This window comes from Melanotaenia boesemani, chromosome 20 (assembly GCF_017639745.1).
Source record: "Melanotaenia boesemani isolate fMelBoe1 chromosome 20, fMelBoe1.pri, whole genome shotgun sequence".
Classification (NCBI taxonomy): Eukaryota; Metazoa; Chordata; class Actinopteri; order Atheriniformes; family Melanotaeniidae; genus Melanotaenia; species Melanotaenia boesemani.
The window spans coordinates 2,782,122-2,801,289 of record NC_055701.1 but is presented as its reverse complement, the minus strand read 5'-3'; the positions used below and the strand labels follow the sequence as shown (position 1 = coordinate 2,801,289).

At 43.8% G+C, this 19,168-nt stretch overlaps 1 protein-coding gene across 3 annotated transcripts in view; it reads left to right on the top strand.

Annotated features, from left to right (window-relative positions):
• Nucleotides 1-967: 967 nt before the first annotated feature.
• The window catches only part of bach2a (BTB and CNC homology 1, basic leucine zipper transcription factor 2a), a 29,156-nt gene continuing 10,955 nt past the window's right edge, over nucleotides 968-19,168 (top strand). For 2 of the 3 annotated variants that reach the window (XR_006008719.1, XM_041972174.1), the window contains exons 1-2: nucleotides 968-1,138; nucleotides 16,538-16,814. Coding sequence is in view for 2 of the 3 variants with exons in the window: in XM_041972174.1 (XP_041828108.1) it covers nucleotides 16,554-16,814 (261 nt within the window). In the remaining variant the exon portion in view is untranslated. Of the gene's footprint in view, nucleotides 1,139-1,216; nucleotides 1,257-16,537; nucleotides 16,815-19,168 lie in introns of those variants that run through there. The other variant, XM_041972175.1, reaches the window with a different exon arrangement.

Sequence of the window (19,168 nt, the reverse complement as noted above, 5' to 3'; positions counted from 1 at the left end):
CTGAACGTTTGGGGATTTGGGGTTGTATTTTTTTTCTTTCTAGAATGTTTGAGATTCACTAAAATGAGAAGTCAAGAGCTAATCTGCTGCTGTTTAGAGTTTGGGTTTGGTACATTTAGAGCCAGTAATTACTGGGCCGGCCTGAGTTGTGGGTGGGAAACTGAATCTGAACTAGAACAGGATTCACAGTCCTTTTAATATCATGTGCAGAGTTTATGAGACAGGACATGATGAAACTTCCTCTTTTCATTTTAGAGGCGGTTCTGAAAATAACATTTTTACAGACTTTTCTTATTCTTAAAACTTTTTAATGTCAAAATCAGATTCAATAATTCATTAATTAAAAGATGAGTAAACGAAACCTGCAAGAAATCCAACAAGAACTGCAAAAATACAAACGTGAAAAAGTTTGGATAAAATAAAGATGAAAATGGAATCACATGATAAAATGTCTCAGTTTCATCATCTGGTATGTTGTTTATCTTCTACTGGGAATGAAATATGAGCTCTTGAAATATGTAAATAATTGCATTTTGTTTTATTTATGTTTTAAACAGGCTTTTCTGGAATTGGTGTAATTATTGATGAAACATTGTGTTGTTTATGTGATGCTGCTTCATCCTCTGTGAAGGTGGAACAGGTTTGTATTTGTATTCAGACTGCTGCCTCCTCTCACTGAGATCAGATCACTTTGACCTCCTCTGTCAAGATTGATTGATTGATTGATTGATTGTGACCTTGTTAATTAGACCGCCAGTCTGTTGTGGATTCATCACGTGATGCCGACATTTCTCAGATCTTAAACATGATGGATGCAGCAGTAATCTCCGTGCGTTCCTTATGAAATTATTAAACACCCCCTCCACACACACACACACAGAGAGAGAGAGAGAGATAAACACCGAGTAATTATAGTGTGTGTGTGTGTGTGGGGTGATGGGGGAAGGGGGTGGGGGTCTCTGCCGTTGTTGTGAATGAGGGACAGCATGACGTCATGAAGCTAATGTCAACAATGCAGCTCCTGGAGGAGGAGAGGCGTTTCATCCACACACGGAATCGGTCAGACACCATCCAGCTGCAGACGTTAGACGGGATGTGGACCGGTCCTGGTCGCTGAGCTTCGGAGCAGGCAGAGCGGGTAAGTTTCCAGCAGCGGCCGCTGCTTTTCCTCCGGACTGAGAGCTGTTTTGCATTCGACTGAAGGAGTCTACAGACCGGCTCCGAGCTGCAGGCTCCCCGCTGGTTCTGCTCTGGAGGTGTGTTACAGAGGCGGCGCTGCCTCCATCTGACGGGGCGCGCGCGCGTGTGTGTGTGGATGGTGTGTTTGTTGCCCACGCTGAGACTGGCTGGAAGTTGTGTGCCGTGTCGCGGTGCAGGTCTTTGTGGTGTTGGTTTGCACGCGGCGGACTCGCATTTCTCCCTCATACGGAACCAGGCTCGAGCCGCTGTCACGCGGGGGGGTGGGGAGGATGGGGCTGCAGCGGACAAAGAAAGCAGCTCGTTCCCGCCCTCCACCGGAGAACAAAGCGTTCAATGCGGCTGCATGGTTCTGCTCGGTTCGCAGGACCGGCTGACCCGGTGGTGATGTTTTCTAGCACCTGAACAGAAAGAGTGAGATTGGGCCGAACCGAGCCGCTCCTTGTTTCCTTTGTTCAGCTTACTGAGTGTTATCCTCCACTCTGCTTCCATCCCAAACAACCTCAAGTTCAGGTTCTGAGTGAAAATCACTGCTCCCTGATCTGTAGGTGACAGGGTCATTCACACCTGGTACCAACATGGTTTCTGGTCCCATTACCACTGGCCCGCTCTGACATAACCAGGACGGGCTCAGATCAGAACAGACCACATTTAGAGGTGTTCTGAAATGTTTTGGTCCACAATTTATCAAAGCGTGAACTAAAATTCATCTTGAGCCTCATGAACCTGTCAGTGCAGCTCTAAAGATCTGGATCTACCCTGCTGGTCCTAGGGTTGCATTTACAACCTGAAAGTTTATTATATTTAAACCCAAATGCAACTCAGAAAGGTTTATTCCACACAGTAGAACCGAACCTGGAGCATCAGAGAGATGGGTTCTGGATGTGGATGTGTTACAGGAAGTAAAGGTCCTGTTTCAGAGATGGGTTCAGAACCAAAGCTGTTTAGAACCAGTCTGTCATCAGAAGATTTCTGACACCTGAGTTCTGTAACTACACCAATTGGTTCTGATGGATGTATGATCCAGTCAGTCAGAAAACATGCTAACAGGCAGAACTCTGTAGTTCGGATGTGTTTGAATCATAGTTCATACAGTTTAAATAATCAGTTATGACTTTCATAGGTTCTGTTGGTGTGCTGGAGTTTCAGGAACCAGACCCAGCTGGTGGGTCTCTTCTCAGTGTCTGAACAAACGGCATTTGAATGAGCCACCAGATCAACTTCCATCTGTGGGTAGAATATAAAACATAAATCCTCCGCATCAGCAGGGGGCAGCAGAAAGTTTGTCAGACAGGAAAATAAAATGGAGCATGTCAGTTTTAGAAAACAAACAAGCAAATTAACAAAACAGCAGCATGTACTTATTTTCAGTATAGTGCTGTTCTCAGCTTCATTTGGTCGTCAGTTTCTCCACATGTGACAATAAAGAGGGAAAAGGACTGTGTGACACCTTAGCTCTGTTAACTTTCCATTAGCTTTCTGTTAGTTCTCTGTCCGCTGTCTATTAGATCTTTTTTTTAGCTCTACTTTAGCTTTTGGTTAGCTCTTTTTAGCTTTGCTCGGTTAACATTCTGTTAGTTCTGTGTTAGCTCTGTTTTAACTTTCTGTTAGCTCTGTTAACTTTCCGTTAGCTCTGTTTTAGCTTTCTGTTAGCTCTGTTAACTTTCCGTTAGCTCTGTTTTAGCTTTCTGTTAGCTATCTATTAACCTTTTTGTTAGCTTTCTGTTAGCTCTGTTAACTTTTCGTTAGCTCTGTTTTAGCTTTCTGTTAGCTCTCCATTAACTTTCCGTTAGCTCTGTTTTAGCTTTCTGTTAGCTACCTATTAACCTTTTTGTTAGCTTTCTGTTAGCTCTGTTAACTTTCCGTTAGCTCTGTTTTAGCTTTCTGTTAGCTCTGTTAACTTTCCGTTAGCTCTGTTTTAGCTTTCTTTTAGCTACCTATTAATCTTTTTGTTAGCTTTCTGTTAGCTCTGTTAACTTTCCGTTAGCTCTGTTTTAGCTTTCTGTTAGCTCTCCATTAACTTTCCGTTAGCTCTGTTTTAGCTTTCTGTTAGCTACCTATTAACCTTTTTGTTAGCTTTCTGTTAGCTCTGTTAACTTTCCGTTAGCTCTGTTTTAGCTTTCTGTTAGCTCTCCATTAACTTTCCGTTAGCTCTGTTTTAGCTTTCTGTTAGCTCTCCATTAACTTTCCGTTAGCTCTGTTTTAGCTTTCTGTTAGCTCTCCATTAACTTTCCATTAGCTCTGTTTTAGCTTTCTGTTAGCTATCTATTAACCTTTTTGTTAGCTTTCTGTTAGCTCTGTTAACTTTCCATTAGCTCTGTTTTAGCTTTCTGTTAGCTCTCTTTCAGCTTTGTTTTTCTTTCTATTATTCTTTCTGTTGCAGCGATGTTCACTTCAGTTTAATTTGTTCCTGATATTGACTTATTTAAGACTATCTGGTGATACTGGGTCTCAGTCCAATACCGTGTTCTGGTTCATTACAGAGTCTGATGCTTGCATCTTGGTACAACTTACAGTTGCAAATCGACACAGCTAATCAATTAAAGTTATAACCTTGGACATCTTGGACACCTCAGTCAGAAAACAGTCTGTTCTGTTTCTTAAGCTGTTTTGATCAATAATAAGTGTTAAAAACAAACAAACAAACAAACATGGCTGTGCAATTCTTTTTAAAACATATGAAAACAAACAAATAGACATGATAAAATTAATGTTCATCAAATTTCTTCAAAGAAAGTTTAAAGCTTTTCTATAAAGTGCGTCACGGATTTTCATTTCAGTGTAAAAAAAAAAAAAAAAAAAAATCAGAACAGCAGCAAAAAATAAAGTTATGATTTTGTAAATGGTAAATGGTCCGTATTTATATCGATCGAACCGGCAACCCCCAAATTCACCCATGTCACTCCTCTACTAATCCAGCTGCACTGGCTGCCCATCTATTACAGGGTGCATTTTAAAATTCTGGTGTTTACCTATCAAGCCCTACATGACCAGGCACCTGAATACATCAGGGATCTCCTACAGCTCTACGTGCCCAGCAGGTCCCTGAGATCGAGTCACCAACATCTGCTGGTTGTTAAACCAACACGGCTGAAAACTAAGGGTGACAGAGCCTTTGCAGCAGTGGCCCCTGTCCTCTGGAACTCCCTTCCTCTAGGCCTGAGATCTGTGGACTCCATGACCTCTTTTAAAAAGCAGCTAAAAACACATCTTTTTAAACTTGCTTTTACTTAGTTTTATTTGTTTTTATTCTCTCTGTATTACTGTTATTCGGTGTTTTATCTTGTTGTTAAGCACTTTGTGATTTTATCTTGAAAGGTGCTATATAAATAAACATTTACTTACTTATTTTACTTACAAGACTACCGCTCTACCTTGCTGAGCCATGCCGCCCCTTTGTCTGTGGTCTGACTAAACGGAAAGGGTTCATTCAGGGGTTTATGGCCACGGATTGAGGAGACCGACTTTTGAATTACACAAATTACACAAATCTGCATGAGCCTGATTTGCTTGTGCACATAATATGCACACTTATTAGCATATAATATCACTATGCTAATGCTAATAATGCAGATTCCGTACAGCGTTGGTTTGTATGGAAGCTGAACGTTATCAACTTCTCTTCTGTTTTTTTTTTTTTATCGTTATCTTGAGATAATGAGGACCTTTTTTTTTTTTTTTTTTGATGGGATAATTTATCTCACTATCACGAGAAAATGAAGTTTGTTTTCTTAAGATAACAAGATGATTAAGGTGGGCTCAAAGTGTGTGACACCTGATATCACTGATCAAAACAGACGTCATGGCCGCTGATGGGAGGGGCTACAGTCATGATGTAAAACTTAACGGTCAGATACGTCGCAATTTCAGCATTTGTTAGACTTGATAGAAGTTAAATCAGACTTATTAATCAGTGATGGATGTTGCTTGATCTGACGCCAGTTTGCGTGTGTTGCTGTACTGGGCCATCCCAGTACAGAACAGCTCTGAACTGGGATGCCAGTTGGATCCACCAGGTAAAGTGTGTGGGCAGAGAAGAAGATAATGGCTAAGCTATCATTTTTGCCTCTCCCACGACGTTATTCCATTATTCCTCTCGAGTGCAGCGCCAATTTCAGTATATCAAATGGTAAAAAATTTATGTGTACCTGGAATGATACCCAAAGAGCTTTACATCATACATCACATTCACCCATTCACACACACATTTACACACCAGGTTGATTATGCAAATTTGATTACATCATTTAGTGACTTTTAGGACAGCAAATGGCTACTTTTCTTAATGAGGAGCCAGGCTGCTGCATCCAAAGCGCGAAGGAGCGCTTGGACACTCAATAAAATCCAATATAATTATTTAATGTGCCTACTTAATATTTCTTATTTTTTGTCATTTTTATATATTAACAACCAGTAGATTTCTGGGGGAACCTGTGTTTGCATGTTCTGCCCGTATCTGCATAGGTTCTCTCCCGGTTTCCTCCCACAGTCCAGACATGCATGTTAGGCTGGTTTGAGTCTCTAAATTCTCTCTCTGACTGCACGTCTGAGTGTTTATCTCTGAGTTCAGCTGGACCAGGAGCAGCTTGAGCTGGACCAGGAGCAGCTCCAGGCCCCTCACAACTCTGCATTTGAATAATCTGTTAGATTGAGGAAACAAATTTTGTCCGTTATCAGGAAAAAAACAGTGTTAAAAACATGCGAGGCTGGCCACTCTCAGCTTCCGTAGGTTTGCAGGTAAAAACTCTGACCATGCTCATTGTTTACAGGAACTGGAATCAAACAGAGGAGGTTCTAAAGTGTGCAGGACAGGATGTTGAAGTGACAGAAGGACGTGGCTCTGCGAAGGTTCTGTGGCTGGAACATTGAATCGTTTCTCCATAGAACCAACAAAAACCTGGTTCCAGCAGCACCAGAAGCAGCATTGCATCTGCAGGTGCTTTAAGCTGATGCAGCTCTCAGTACATCTGATTTATCTGGTGTTATCTTTTCCTCGGATCTGCTCCCCATCTGTCCGGCTGCTGGAGGGTGGTTCAGACGGAGCAGATGGTGGGGACATGGGGGCTTTAAATCCATGTAGGGGCAGCTAATCCGAAGCTGAGGGTCATCTTAGTGACTGAGAACATCAATAACAACAACAACAACAAAAACTGCTCACTGGGAGTCTTCATCATACAGAGTCTTCATCACACGGAGTCTTCATCACACGGAGCGGCTGGTTTGTTTTTCAGTGTCAACCTGCTCAGACCCAGAGGTGTGAAATTTGTTCAGGTTTAACAGGAAAAACCACCTCACAGATTGATGTTGGTTGTTCATCACAATCCTCATGTCACATGAAGAAGAAGCTGTGATGTCACGCTTCTGATCCAGGAAACTGATAAATCTCGATCCATACAGTCTGTGAAGCTGCTTAGAGTCCACAAACAGAATGTTTCCACCATCCTCCTGCTGAAACAGAAGGGAATCAAAGTGAGGTGAAGCGCTATGAAAGCTTCTGGAGAATCACTTCATGTGAAGAAAGAAAAACTTTTGGTGTTTGTGTGTTTTTCTGTCTTTTTTCTGAGGTTGATGTTCAGCGCAGCTGCTGGTAAGACTGAAACAACGGTTCATGCAGATGAGATGATACACAAGCTGCTGCAGCTCAGCATGAGACAGAAAGCTGAGCAGAACCACGTTTGTCTCTGCAGGGCTCAGCGTGGCCGCCGATCAGCTGGATTGTAGGAAGTTAACGCAGCAGGTCTGAAACCGAGCCCAGGCAGCTCTCCATCCCTCCACTCAGCCAGTCGGGGTCCGATGGTCTCTTCCAGCCTTTGAGGTCTCTGATACTTCTCTGAGGAATCGGAGGTCTACACCTGACCAGTATTCTGACATTGAAGACATGTCAGAAAAACAGATCCAGTGATGATGAGGAGGAACCTGAAGTTTTCTTCTATCCACTTCATTAAGCGGGACGTCCAGGTGGTTTGGTCTGTAGAACCACATGCTGGACTACTGCAGGTCCACTCAAAGTGATGAAGAACCTCAGTGTTTGGAGGAGGAAAACTTCAAGTTCTCCATGGTCTTGGTGATTGTTGGTATGTTTCTGTCTGAGTTGACCTGCAAACATCATCATCATCTGCTGCCAAGATGCCTGAAAACACACGTTTTTCCTTCGAGGAGAAGAAACCAGCAGCTGCTTTCCAAACGCCTCCCTCACACAGTGACATGGCTGGAGCAGCGTTCCTCTGAAAGCTGCTGGAAATGTGGAGGTTCCACCTGTCCACACACATTAACATGTTCTCTGGATCTTGTGTGTGTGCTGCTTTGATGTTCTGCAGAGGGATTACAGCAGAGAGATAAACAGCTCTTCTTCATGCTCTGCAGCCATGTGGCAGCGCTCTGAGCCACCATGGAGAGGCTGTGTGGGCGTGTTGGTGAGCAGATCCACTATCGGGTCCACACAGCTGGTTCTGAAGGACCCACTCTGTCCTGTGTTTGTTTAGGGTTAAATGTGAGTCTGCTGCTGGGGAAAAATCTTTATTTAGTTACACTTGATCCTCTTGAGCTGCTCTTTGCTGGAGTGACTTCCTGAACTCGACTCACTTCACTTTCCTTGAAACCTGACCTTCCTGCTCCAGGAGTGATGTCAGCTGACCTCCAGGCTGAAGGGATGAGGAACGCCCACCTCCATCACACCTGAACTCCATTCATCAGACCGGCTCTAATTTCTTCGTGTTTCTGTGTTATGAGGGCAAACATGTCACCACGGTGATGATGTGATGTTGAACTAGCAGAACATGAGGAATCCTGGAGCACCTGGTTCTGGAACAGGATGAGCTTCTGGTTTTCCTGTTCTGTTAAACACGGTTAATGAAGGTGATAACCCACTCATGTACGCCCACGCTGCTGCAGTTTACCTGCAACACGCTCGATGTTACACACCTGCTGTAACACGCTTAATTTTACACACCTCATGTAACATACTCGATGCTACGTTCTTAGCGTTACGTAGCTGATGCACCAGATATTAGACGTCTAGATATTACCCTGGTAATGTGACACACCTCACATCACACATATGATGCTACACACCAACCTGATGTAAAACACCTTATGTAACACACTCCATGTCACACGCTGTATGTGGCAAAATCGTCTTAATATTTTTCTCAAGCATTTTGCAGGAATTTCCAGAGGATGTCTTTAATTAATCCTGAGCAGTTAATGAAAGTAGCTATGTTAGACTTTTAAATTAAATGTTTTTTATCTGTGGGACCACATCTTTGTCTTGTCGTGTTTAATTTGGTATCCAGTAGGAGAGTTTTTTGGGACACTTGAGGGATGAAACTTATTTTCTTCAAAAGACTGAATAATTAAAATGGCTTTCGTCGGCCATGACCTAACAGCTAGGATGCTCCTGCTGCAGTAACAAACTCATTGTTATGTACCTGATGTTACTCACCTGCAGCACAGGAAACACCTAAACGTCCTCCATCTTCATGCTGTCCTGCAGTCAGGAGCTGAAGCAGTTTTATTTCTCTTTGTTGCGACCATGGCTCGCTCTCCTTGTTCATTCTCTGGCTCACTCCATCACAGCACCTGAAGGTTTTCCATCAACACTGAATGTGAACAAGTTGTAGAAACTGTGGCTGCTGGACATTAACCCTCAAAACTCCAAGACATTTTTTTTCACCCTTTTCTGGTTTGCCAGGTTTTGTTTTAATATAAACCAGTCTGTAAAAGCCGAAGCTTTTAATCCTAGTATAAACCATTCTGTAGAAGCTGGAGCTTTTAATCCCAGAGATGGGATTCCCACATGATGTTTCCAGCCTCAGCTGTCAGATTATGAGACTAAAATGATGTAAAATGAATGTATGAATAGATATAGCAGCATAAAGGTCGACCAGAAGAAGAAAGCAGAATTTATTACTAACAGAACTTTGTAGAAATAACACACAGATCAACAGTGACCAAACCTTTTCTCATCTCATCGTTCTCTCAAGTCTTGGCTTTCAGGAGAAAAAAAATTGTTATTGAAACAAACACACAACAGAAACTATTTCCATGTTTCCACTTTTTCCTCATTTCCAGTTCTTCCTGCTACTATTTACCTGCTATCCTCACTAAACCAACTCCAGCTCAGCTGCTTTGTGGCGCCACCGTGCATCAGAAACGTCTTCTTGGCTTTATTCCAGCCATAGAGGAGCATTATTTTTCTTCTTTTCACACACACATAGAACTTTCTGCTCACTGGTTGATCTTTGGCTGCTCCTGATTGGACGTTACCGTCAATCTAAGCTCTCTGATTGGTGGAAAGTCTGACAGGAAGTGGCTTCATCATCATGTCCAGGTCTAAATAGAGGTCTCTTAGCAACATAGTAGTGATGGTGATCTTTTTATGATTAAAATATGTGATAAATAAAGCTGTTATCATGGATCATTGTGGATTTACCAGATAGAGTCTCTGAATAAAACTACATTTAGTGGCTGGATTGTAAACCTCCTGGACGGGATAGAAATGCTGGAAAACCTCCGTAGATCATCTAAAGGGTAGTTATCCATCACAGTTTACCCCACAGAGCTACACACCACCGCTCCTGAGACACTGACGATGGTAGAAGAGATAGTGGTCGGAGCTCTGCGGAGTCTGAAGGGTTAAACCAAACATAACTGATACAAAAAGATTGTTTGGACCAGAACTTGTGATTTTTGGAGGTCTGCTTTGAGAAGAAGACATGTTGTGGTGTCCAGCTGTCTGTGTTGGACACATGGATGTCCGGGTTTTTAATGAAGCTGGTGTGATTCTGACCTGCTGTGTGCACAGTGCTGCTGAAGTTTTTGTAAAAGACCGGAAACCGTAGCAGCTGTGATCCAGAGTTCATCAGCATCTGCAAACATGATGAGGAGGCGGGCTCAGGGATGAAGGGCTGAGTTAAGCCAGGATTCATTCTGACCTCAGAGTCCATTTATCAGGATCTCTGTGACCACAGTGAAACTGAGAAGCTCCCAAACAAAAGCTTGTGTGAAGGAGGAGGCGTTGATGTCATGGCCGGATATTTTCGGATCTCCTGAGGGAAGAGCAGGAATCGGTGATATCTTTACCTGGACATTGTTGGAGGAGGGCTAAAGTTTCCTCTCAGCTTGTTTGGGTGTGTTTAACCAGCTGATGGAAGGAAAAGGAAGAAAGGAAAACTAGAACATTTGGTTTTGGATCAATATGAGCTTCTCCTGTTTGAACAGGGATCTGGATCAGCTTACAGGCTGAGCAGGAGCAGCCAAGGACCTGGACTGAGACCTGTCTGAAACTCCTTCTGTGGTGGTCTGTGTTGGATATCCTGGTCAGGATGGCACGGATTGGTACGTATGTTTTAGCCAAAACTGGGAAGGGTGTCAGAATATCTGAAGTGTTCTACTTTTTTGGGAACCTTCCCAGTCTTACCAATCCAACGCTAAAGGGTGAAGCTTCTCACTAAAATCCGTTGATTGGTTGAAAGAATCATCTGTTTCCATGTGACTCGGTAATAAGAACAAAGCAGGAACAACATGTTTAAATATACGGTGGATTTATTGTTGTTTAAAGCCAAAGCTTTGAAAACGCAGCAGATATCAAACGGTTCTGTACCGAGCCAGATGCCTCGGTGGAAACGGGACTTTGGATCTGGTCAGGTCTTTGTTCCAGCTGCTGCTGCGATGGTTGCAGTGCTGGATGATTCCTCCACTGGGCAAAGTTTATTTAATCAACATCGACCTCAGAAGTAGATGTTCCTCAGTCTGAGGGCATGTTCGTGCTGGCACTGCTTGGTCCGCTTTTAGCAAGCCCTGGTCCGCTTCCTCAGATAACAGTTCGTTTGGAGCAGTGTGAACGCTCGTTCACACTGACGCAGACCACAGAAGCAAACTCGGGTCGGTTTGATCACCGGAGGTCTCGGTCTGCTTGCAAGAGAACTCTGGTCCAGTGTGCTGACGGTGGGAAAGCAAACGGACCATCCAGCAGACCAAAGAGAGGAAGTGATGTATGACGCGACGTACCGCGTCGTGTCGGGTATCTGGCTGCTTTTCCTGCTGCTCATACTGGACAGATTCCGGTGAAAACCGAATTAGCTTTTAACACAAAGGAAAACCAGAAACCACAAGCCTGAATAAATTTATTGTTGCTCCGGTTTTTATTTGTGGTGAACGAGCTGGTTTCAGTCCTGGCCAATCATTGAGCCAGGTTTTCTTCTTTCCTGTTGATTAGCATTTGTTTCAGGAGTATCGCCCCCTAGTGAGCAGTTGTTGTAACTGCACAATGTTGTCCAGGTGCAATATGAAAGCAAACCCATTTAAAACGAGTCCCGGACGATTTCGGTGTGAATGCGTCCCGAGTGCAGCCCCGACGGCTGTCCCTGCTGTCTCACTTCACTGTTCTGGTTCAGTGAGCAACCAGAACCTGCAGTAGGTGGACGACTGGTCCATGTTCTGTAACAAGGTCTTTGTTCAGCTCAGAAACACACAGGTACTGTAATACTCAGTAGACCATCAGTTGAACATGAGACATAATCAGGGCAGGAATAAAGTAGGACATGGCAGCACACACACGCTCTCAGTGTGTGTGAATGGTAAATTACTCGTGTTTGTTAATGAATATTTGCTTGTAGTAGCAGCTTTGGGGAAGACCTCCGCTGCTGCTATGATGAATAATTCACCACTGAATGTTTTTACTGCAGAACAGTGTGTGTGTGTGTGTGTGTGTGTGTGTGTGTGAGTGTGTGAGAAACGACTACACCATCGATCATCCAGCAGAGGTGAGGACGAGTCAGGACTCTTTTCTCCCTCAAGGTTTGGTTTTATCTTTAACTCATCTCCCTTGTTTCCTGTCGACCCGACGCGTCTCACCGACCCGGTCCAGTGGGTGGAGCCTCAGGTCACGCGTGTTCTACAGAACATATTGTTCTAGTTGTTCCCGAGAACAGCTGACTGCTGCTGTGTGTTCAGCTGTTATTTAGAGGAAATCAGAGCTTCACAAACACACCATCATCTCCATCTTCTCCATCATCTTCATCATCCCCAACAGCTCTTACCTGTGGAGGATCTCACCTGGTCCAGGTGGATCAGGAAACTGCAGCTTTACAGAAAAAGAGCCTTTTTTTATCAGAAAAGGAATCTTTTAACCCTTTAACGTGCTGCTTTTCAGTGGAAATATTCATATCTGTGTCTCATTACTCCGTCAGCAGACGTCCTGTAGGCGGGACGTGAAAAATAAGTATGTATTTTACTCCGTCTCCCTCCAAGTACCTACACGTTATACCCCACTGGAAAGCCACGATTCTACACACACAACTGTAGATTCAGTAAACACTTATTTTTTATATGGAATTTACCTTTAAGCCATACTGTTAGGCTACATTTCCCATCACATTTAATGTACAAGACAGTTCAAAGTGCTTTACACAAAACATTAAAAGCATTACAGCGAGGCGCAGAGGAAGCTTTAAAAGTATATCTAATAACAACCTGTAAAAAGAGATAAAATAAAGACAATAAAAGCTAAAATAAAATTATAGTGTACTCCAGCAGCAGATGATACTGCAACAAAAATGCTCCGGTTACATCAGCAGGGGTCCAGAAAAATAGTTCATCCACAAGTTTTTTATTTATAAAAAAACAGGATTTTAAGGGGATTTTTCCAAATGTTAATCAGCCACCTTTTTCATATTTATTTATCTAGTATTATAATTAATTTTGTCCCTTTGTTGAGTTACCGTATAACTGCCTGTGTGTCTTTAATTGCCCCGTGGGGACAAATAAAGTATTTTGATTTGAATCAAAACTTCATGGAGGTAAAGTCGACTGAACCGCCACCTGTTCAGGTGTGTAGGTTGACTGTAAAACATGAGTTTACTTTATTTAAACTTTTAAGAACAGTCAGACTATAGACTATAAATAAATTTTTTTATCACCAGAACGAGTTCGGAAAATGTAAACAGGCAGTTTTTATTTCATTGTGAATGTTAAAGAGTTCAGGATCTGACGGTGTGAGACGCCTGCTGGTTCTGGATCTTGGTGTGTTTCCACCTGATCATCAGCTGGATTTCTGTGGTCAGCAGGTGGCGCTGTCAGCTGCTCTCCTCCTGACTCGGATAAACAACACAACATGATGGACGTGTTTATTGTGTAGAAACAGCTGATTGGTCATATGAGGAAAACGTTCATAGAGCCAGTGAAAAACTGAAAGATGAACATGGATCTGATCTGAGGTGATGATCGGTCCGTCGGCTCGGAGAGAAAAAAAAAACAGCTTTACTACAAGCTGCAGAAAAACCCCCGAGTCAGCAGAAAGCCCCCGCTGAGTTCCTGCTGACACACACTGAGCTGATGAGGCAGACTGCAGCCTCAGCTGTCTGTGTTCAGGCTTTATGAAACACAGCGAAGCGTCTCTGCTGCTGGAAAACTCATCTGCAGAACTCAAACACACCTTCACACGAGGAGGCGCCGCTGCAGGAGGTCCACACAGATTAATGTGGACCACAGAGCTGGTTCATGAATATGTCCTCAAATAAAGATAGACATGGGAACCAGGTGGTAACTGGTGAACTGTCCTCTGATTTATCAGAGCCAGATTCTTACAGAGGATGATGTAAAGATGACATTTCCCTTGTATTGAGACTCTGCATCCTTTTTATGTCAGGACTTCCAGAATGTTTCTCTTCAGGAGCTACGTCTGTTCATTTTCATCCATCTTCCATGCAGGAAGACCAGGAGGTCATTTTAAAAACCACTGCACCTCCTTCACTCCTCAGTGCTGTGCAGATATCTTGAAAGTGTGTGTAGGAATAAATAGTCCACCAGGTGGCTGATGCAGCTGAAACCTACAGGATGGACACACTAGATCAGTGGTTCCCAAACTATTTTACTTGGGGACCCCCTTCATTCCCACAACCCCAGGTTGGGAACCGCTGCACTACAGTCGTCTCTTGCAAGTTCTTTCACTTGGTCAAGTAGTGCAGTTTTTCCTCTACAGCTGCGGCACACTGCCCCCTAGTGGCTGATCTGACCTCCAGAGTCAGGAGGATGCGTCCAAAACAAAGCTAATCCCTTCCTCATGACCCTGTTAACTTTTGCAGATCATTAAATATTTAGCTCTTTTTTTTATTTTCACAATCATCATTTGAAAATTTTTGCTTCCGTGTGCATCCTTCAGAGTCAGTCTCAGAGACGAGGTCATGTTTTCTCCGCCTGGAACAACTTATTCTGTCAGTTTGGATCCAGTCAGTCTCAGAAACCCTCAAACAGAAAACCTAGAATCTGAGTTTGATGCACTTTGGATGTATTTTTTATTCTCTTCCTGAGTATATGATTTTCCTCTTTTATGGAAATGTTCCTCTTTCCACACTGAACAGGATTCTGCCGGTCTAAATAATTACAGGCTCGTGTCCCAGCTGTCCGTCTCACATGAAGGCCATCAGGGAAGAATTTTAGGAGTTTTTAATCCTCCAACCAGATTTTGAATCAGACTTTAGAAAATGAAATGACAGACCTGCAGCCCTGTAATAATAATAATAAAAAAGTCATATCAGTGAGTTAATTTCCAGTTACCCCAGCATAACTGATGGTGTTCAACTGGGGTCCAGGGATTGATTTCAGGAACATTGACAGTAAAGTTATCCGTCCCAAGAACCGTGACAAAATTGGTGAGGATGGTCTTACATAAGAATCCATACTTAGAACACTGATGGTATTCCAAAGGGATTTTTCCAGAGAACGCTGCTGGTGTTCAGCAGGGATCCATCCCTGGAATACTGATAGTGTTTCTAAGGGATTCTTTCGGGGAACATTGACATTCCTGCATCACCGTTGTGGGTAAAATCTCTGCAGGGGCCTCATTTATCAGCTGTGGTAGAAAAGCTTATAAATTCTTGTAGGACTGAAATTTAGAATGTGTGTAAGTACAAAAAAAATCCTGATTTATCAAATGTGTGTATACGCACACTCTCTGCTGACAAACCCCACCTGTTCTAAATAACCGCGCTCGTGCATGTTCAGGCTTATTTACAGTCAGAAACGCCTCCAACTGACCATATATGGTAGCAGCAATCCCTGTGGGACTTTTTTTTGGCAAAGAGGGCGAAGAAGAGGCATTTCTCCGATACCGGAATTGAAGGAGAAAGAACCAGAAAATGCTGTTTGGAACTCTTAATGCAGGCGTGACCAACAAAGGAAAAATAGGGCTTGGGAGAAGGTGACGGCTGCAGAGGAAAGAGCCGCCTTAGAAGGAAAAAAGAAATGGTTTGACTTTAAAGTCCATCTATAATAAAACACGTGAAGCTCAGAAAAGAATCTTGAAATGCTGTAACACCGACCAGCCAGCCATCCTCAGCAGACACACATCCCAGCAGATGAAATGAGTCGTGCGTTCCTCAACAACAGAGACATGCATCGCAGATTAGTTGGACATTAACTGAATGAAAACCTTTCCTTTTCCCGTAGCTGAATTCATTGTTTGGTGCTTTTATTGAGATGTGGGTGCAATCCAGGGCTCCAGTTATGTTGGGAATCCGGCAGTGGCGTGAAATCCGTGTTTAATTTCATCTTCTCGGTGAGGGCTGTTTGGGAAGTAACGTAAGTTTGGGCCAGAGAGATTATTGGAACATGGGTTACAAACGGCGGCGTGAATTCAGCAGCATGTTTCTGGGGAAGCGGAACCTGCTGAGAAGCCGCTCGTGCTGTCGCTGAACAGATCAGCGCACGTGAGTTTTCTTTTCAGGTTGTCCTGTAACAGCTGCCTCTTACCTGTTACACCAATTATTCAAACATAAACTACATAATTAATTAAGAACTTTTTTTAGGTAACGTGAGGTTTGAGACTGCTGAACACTGAGTGTTTTACTTGTTGCTTCGCTGTTACCACCAGGTCTTCTAAGAATTGGACTTAAATTTACACATTTTGAGACGCACAAGTAAAAGTGAGTAAATCCCCTACTTGCTTGGGAATGTAGCACATTACGCACACTGCTGTGCAAACGCACGGTTGATAAATGAGGCGCAGGTTCATGCCATGGGTGGAGTCTGCCTTGGAACTCTGAGGTGGATCACAAACATTCTTTTGGGATGTTCCTCATCATCATCTTCACCTGAGAAACGTATTCCTCGTCTCCGTCTCTGCACTAAACTGGAAAATGTGGTTGTGCTGCAGGTGGATGAGAGGAATTCAGAGTTATTGAGGTGAAGTATCTCTGCAGCATCTGTTTGAGCAGATTGTATTTAGAATGAAGGTTTATATTTACAGTTTGAGCATGTCTTTGTTTTGTCCCAGCATTTTTTAAATGCCTGGTGGAATAATATGAGATGAAATGACCACGTGTCCATTCTGTCCTCTGTTCAGGGTCTCAGGAGGAGTGATGTCGGAGCAGCAGGTCGGGGAGGCGACAACGCCCGTGTACGTGTACGAATCCAAGGTGCACTGTGCCAACGTGCTGCTGAGCCTGGAGGAGCAGCGGCAGAGAGGCATCCTCTGTGACGTGACGGTGCTGGTGGAGGGCAGGGAGGTGCGCGCGCACAGGGCCGTCCTCGCCGCCAGCAGCCGCTACTTTCTGCAAGCTCTGCTGGGACACGGCGGGTCGGTGGGCGACGGCGAGCCCATCATCAACCTGCCAGACAAGGTAACGGTGGCGGCAGGTAATGGCAGTAATGGATGGCGGCTAGAAAAGTGCAGGCAGCTCAGATGGTGTCAGTTTGGGATGTTTGTTCATCTGTGTTTCTAGAGATAAAGAGGACAGAAGCCACGTGGATTACAGGAGTTAATTTACAGCGTTAGACGGGTCAAGTTCTGCTTTAACCTGAGTTTAAACTGAGTCAGAACTGGACTTCTGATCTCACAAACCTTCACTGTGCTCAGTCCAGGTTATACAAGCAGAAACAGTCTGGATGAAAGAGTTCAACAAAGGTTAACTCACATGGAATCATCATCAACGGAGAATTAATTCAAATAAAATTTATTTTTATCTCTGATGGAGATAAAGTCTCATATGACATGAATCTAAAAACACACCGCTGCTCATCCATCCGGCCGTCCGTCCGTGGGGTGCGGAGTCTATCGCAGCTCTCAGGTAAGAGTCAGGTACACCTGGACAGGTCATCAGTCCATCATCACACAGAGAAACCTCCTCGGGTCAGTTTAGAACAGCCAGTTACTGTCATGTTTTTGGACTGTGGGAGGAAGCTGGAAAACCAGGAGAGAACCCACACATGGACGGAGAACATGGAACCTGCACACAGGAAGAACCAGCTAAAGCCTGGTACACACATAAGGATTTTTTTATCTGGTCGAGATCTTACACGGGAAGATAAAAAATCAGGCATTTAACAGTGCTGATCGTACTGTGTGGTGGCTCCGATGATCTAATCACAGATCAACACACACATCTGATCTACAATCTAGTCCTCCGAGTCAGATATCTCACGTGACCAAACGTGATCTAACAAAAATGTAGAAGAAGAAACATAGCAACAATCCGAAAACAATATACAGCATGGAAGAGGACATACAGGACAAGGGAATGATGGAGGTCCTGGGACGATTGTTAACAGAAAAATCCAGAACTGAAAAAATAACAGACTGGAGACAGCGTGAACACGGACTTTATTTACTTCCTTGTTCCGCAGCCAGCTCGCTCTCTGATTGGCTACATTCAGTTCCACGTCACCATCCACACAATCACAACTCAGGAGTCGTCGGCGTTCCTCACACACATGAAGATATCAGGTCGTAAATATTGAACATGTTTAATATTTCCGATTCTCGGGATTATCGGGACAAATCTGCTCGTAACACACCTCAGACCAAATGATTATTGTACAGGAAAAACTTACAAGACTCATGATAATCGGGCGTTTGCCGTCCTTGGTCGGGAAGAGGCAGAATCGGGACAAAAACAGGCCTACGAGTAGGAGCAGAATCTTCTGCTGACCACCTGCAGCCTGTTCACCAATCAGATGTCAGAGCAGCTCATTCAAGTTCTTTCTGCTGATTGGTCGAGTCCTCACAAACAGGAAACAGATCTGCAGCTTCCTGTTTTCCTTCTTCAGTCTGCTTGGAACCAACGAGCCAGAGCCAACACTCTGGAACCGGACCTCCGGTTCCTGGACTCTTCCGGTTGTTTGAGTCTGACTGGACAGAACTGCAGGTGAGTGAAGGAGAAGAAGAACGAAAACGAGCCTGACGTTGATAAATCGGGTCAGAAAGACGGAGAGCAGCGCTGACCCAGATGGGTTTAGTTCTGAACACCTGTTGGGCTGAATATTAATGACATCACCGATGGTGCATCCTCCTCTGAGGCTGATGAGGGAGCTGCTCTTCATCCCACCACACACATGACCCAGATCTGTCGTTCTGATGAATATGTCTTCCTCCAGTGCTGTTCTCTGCCTCAGAACCTTAATGAGTCTGACCTGTTATCCACAGAACTGCCATGCTGCAGCTCAGCGTGAAATGGATCAGAACCTGATGATGTCGGGACTTAAGACACCGGGCTGGTTTCATGTTTGCATCCTGGTCCTGTCCTGTTCTTTTGTTTGTCTGGACTTTGATCTAAGGGTTTTTGAGACCTTGTTTGTTTTGGTTCTGGATAGGTTAACAGTTAATTATCTTTTTCTGAAGGGTTCTGGGTAAACAGTTTGGATGGGAGAACCTGGGAGACATGGGTCAGAACAGGGGAAACGTGTACTCTGCAGGAGCGTTTAGACACCAGAACCGGGTTATGAATGTTGTGTTCTTCCTCATTTTAAGTGTTGTTCTTCTTTCTCAGGTTTCAGAGATGTCCTTCACCAGATGGAGAGGTTCTGGTTCTGTTTGGTTCTTCTACCTTTGTGAGGTCACTGGGCTCCTCTGCTGCTTAGAATCTGATTCAAAGTTCTGTTCAGAGCACAAAGGTCCAACAAGAGCAGGATGGTGGAGGATGATGAAGATGATTATTAGGGTGGAGAGGATTAGTAAGAAGGATTATTCTCAGGATAA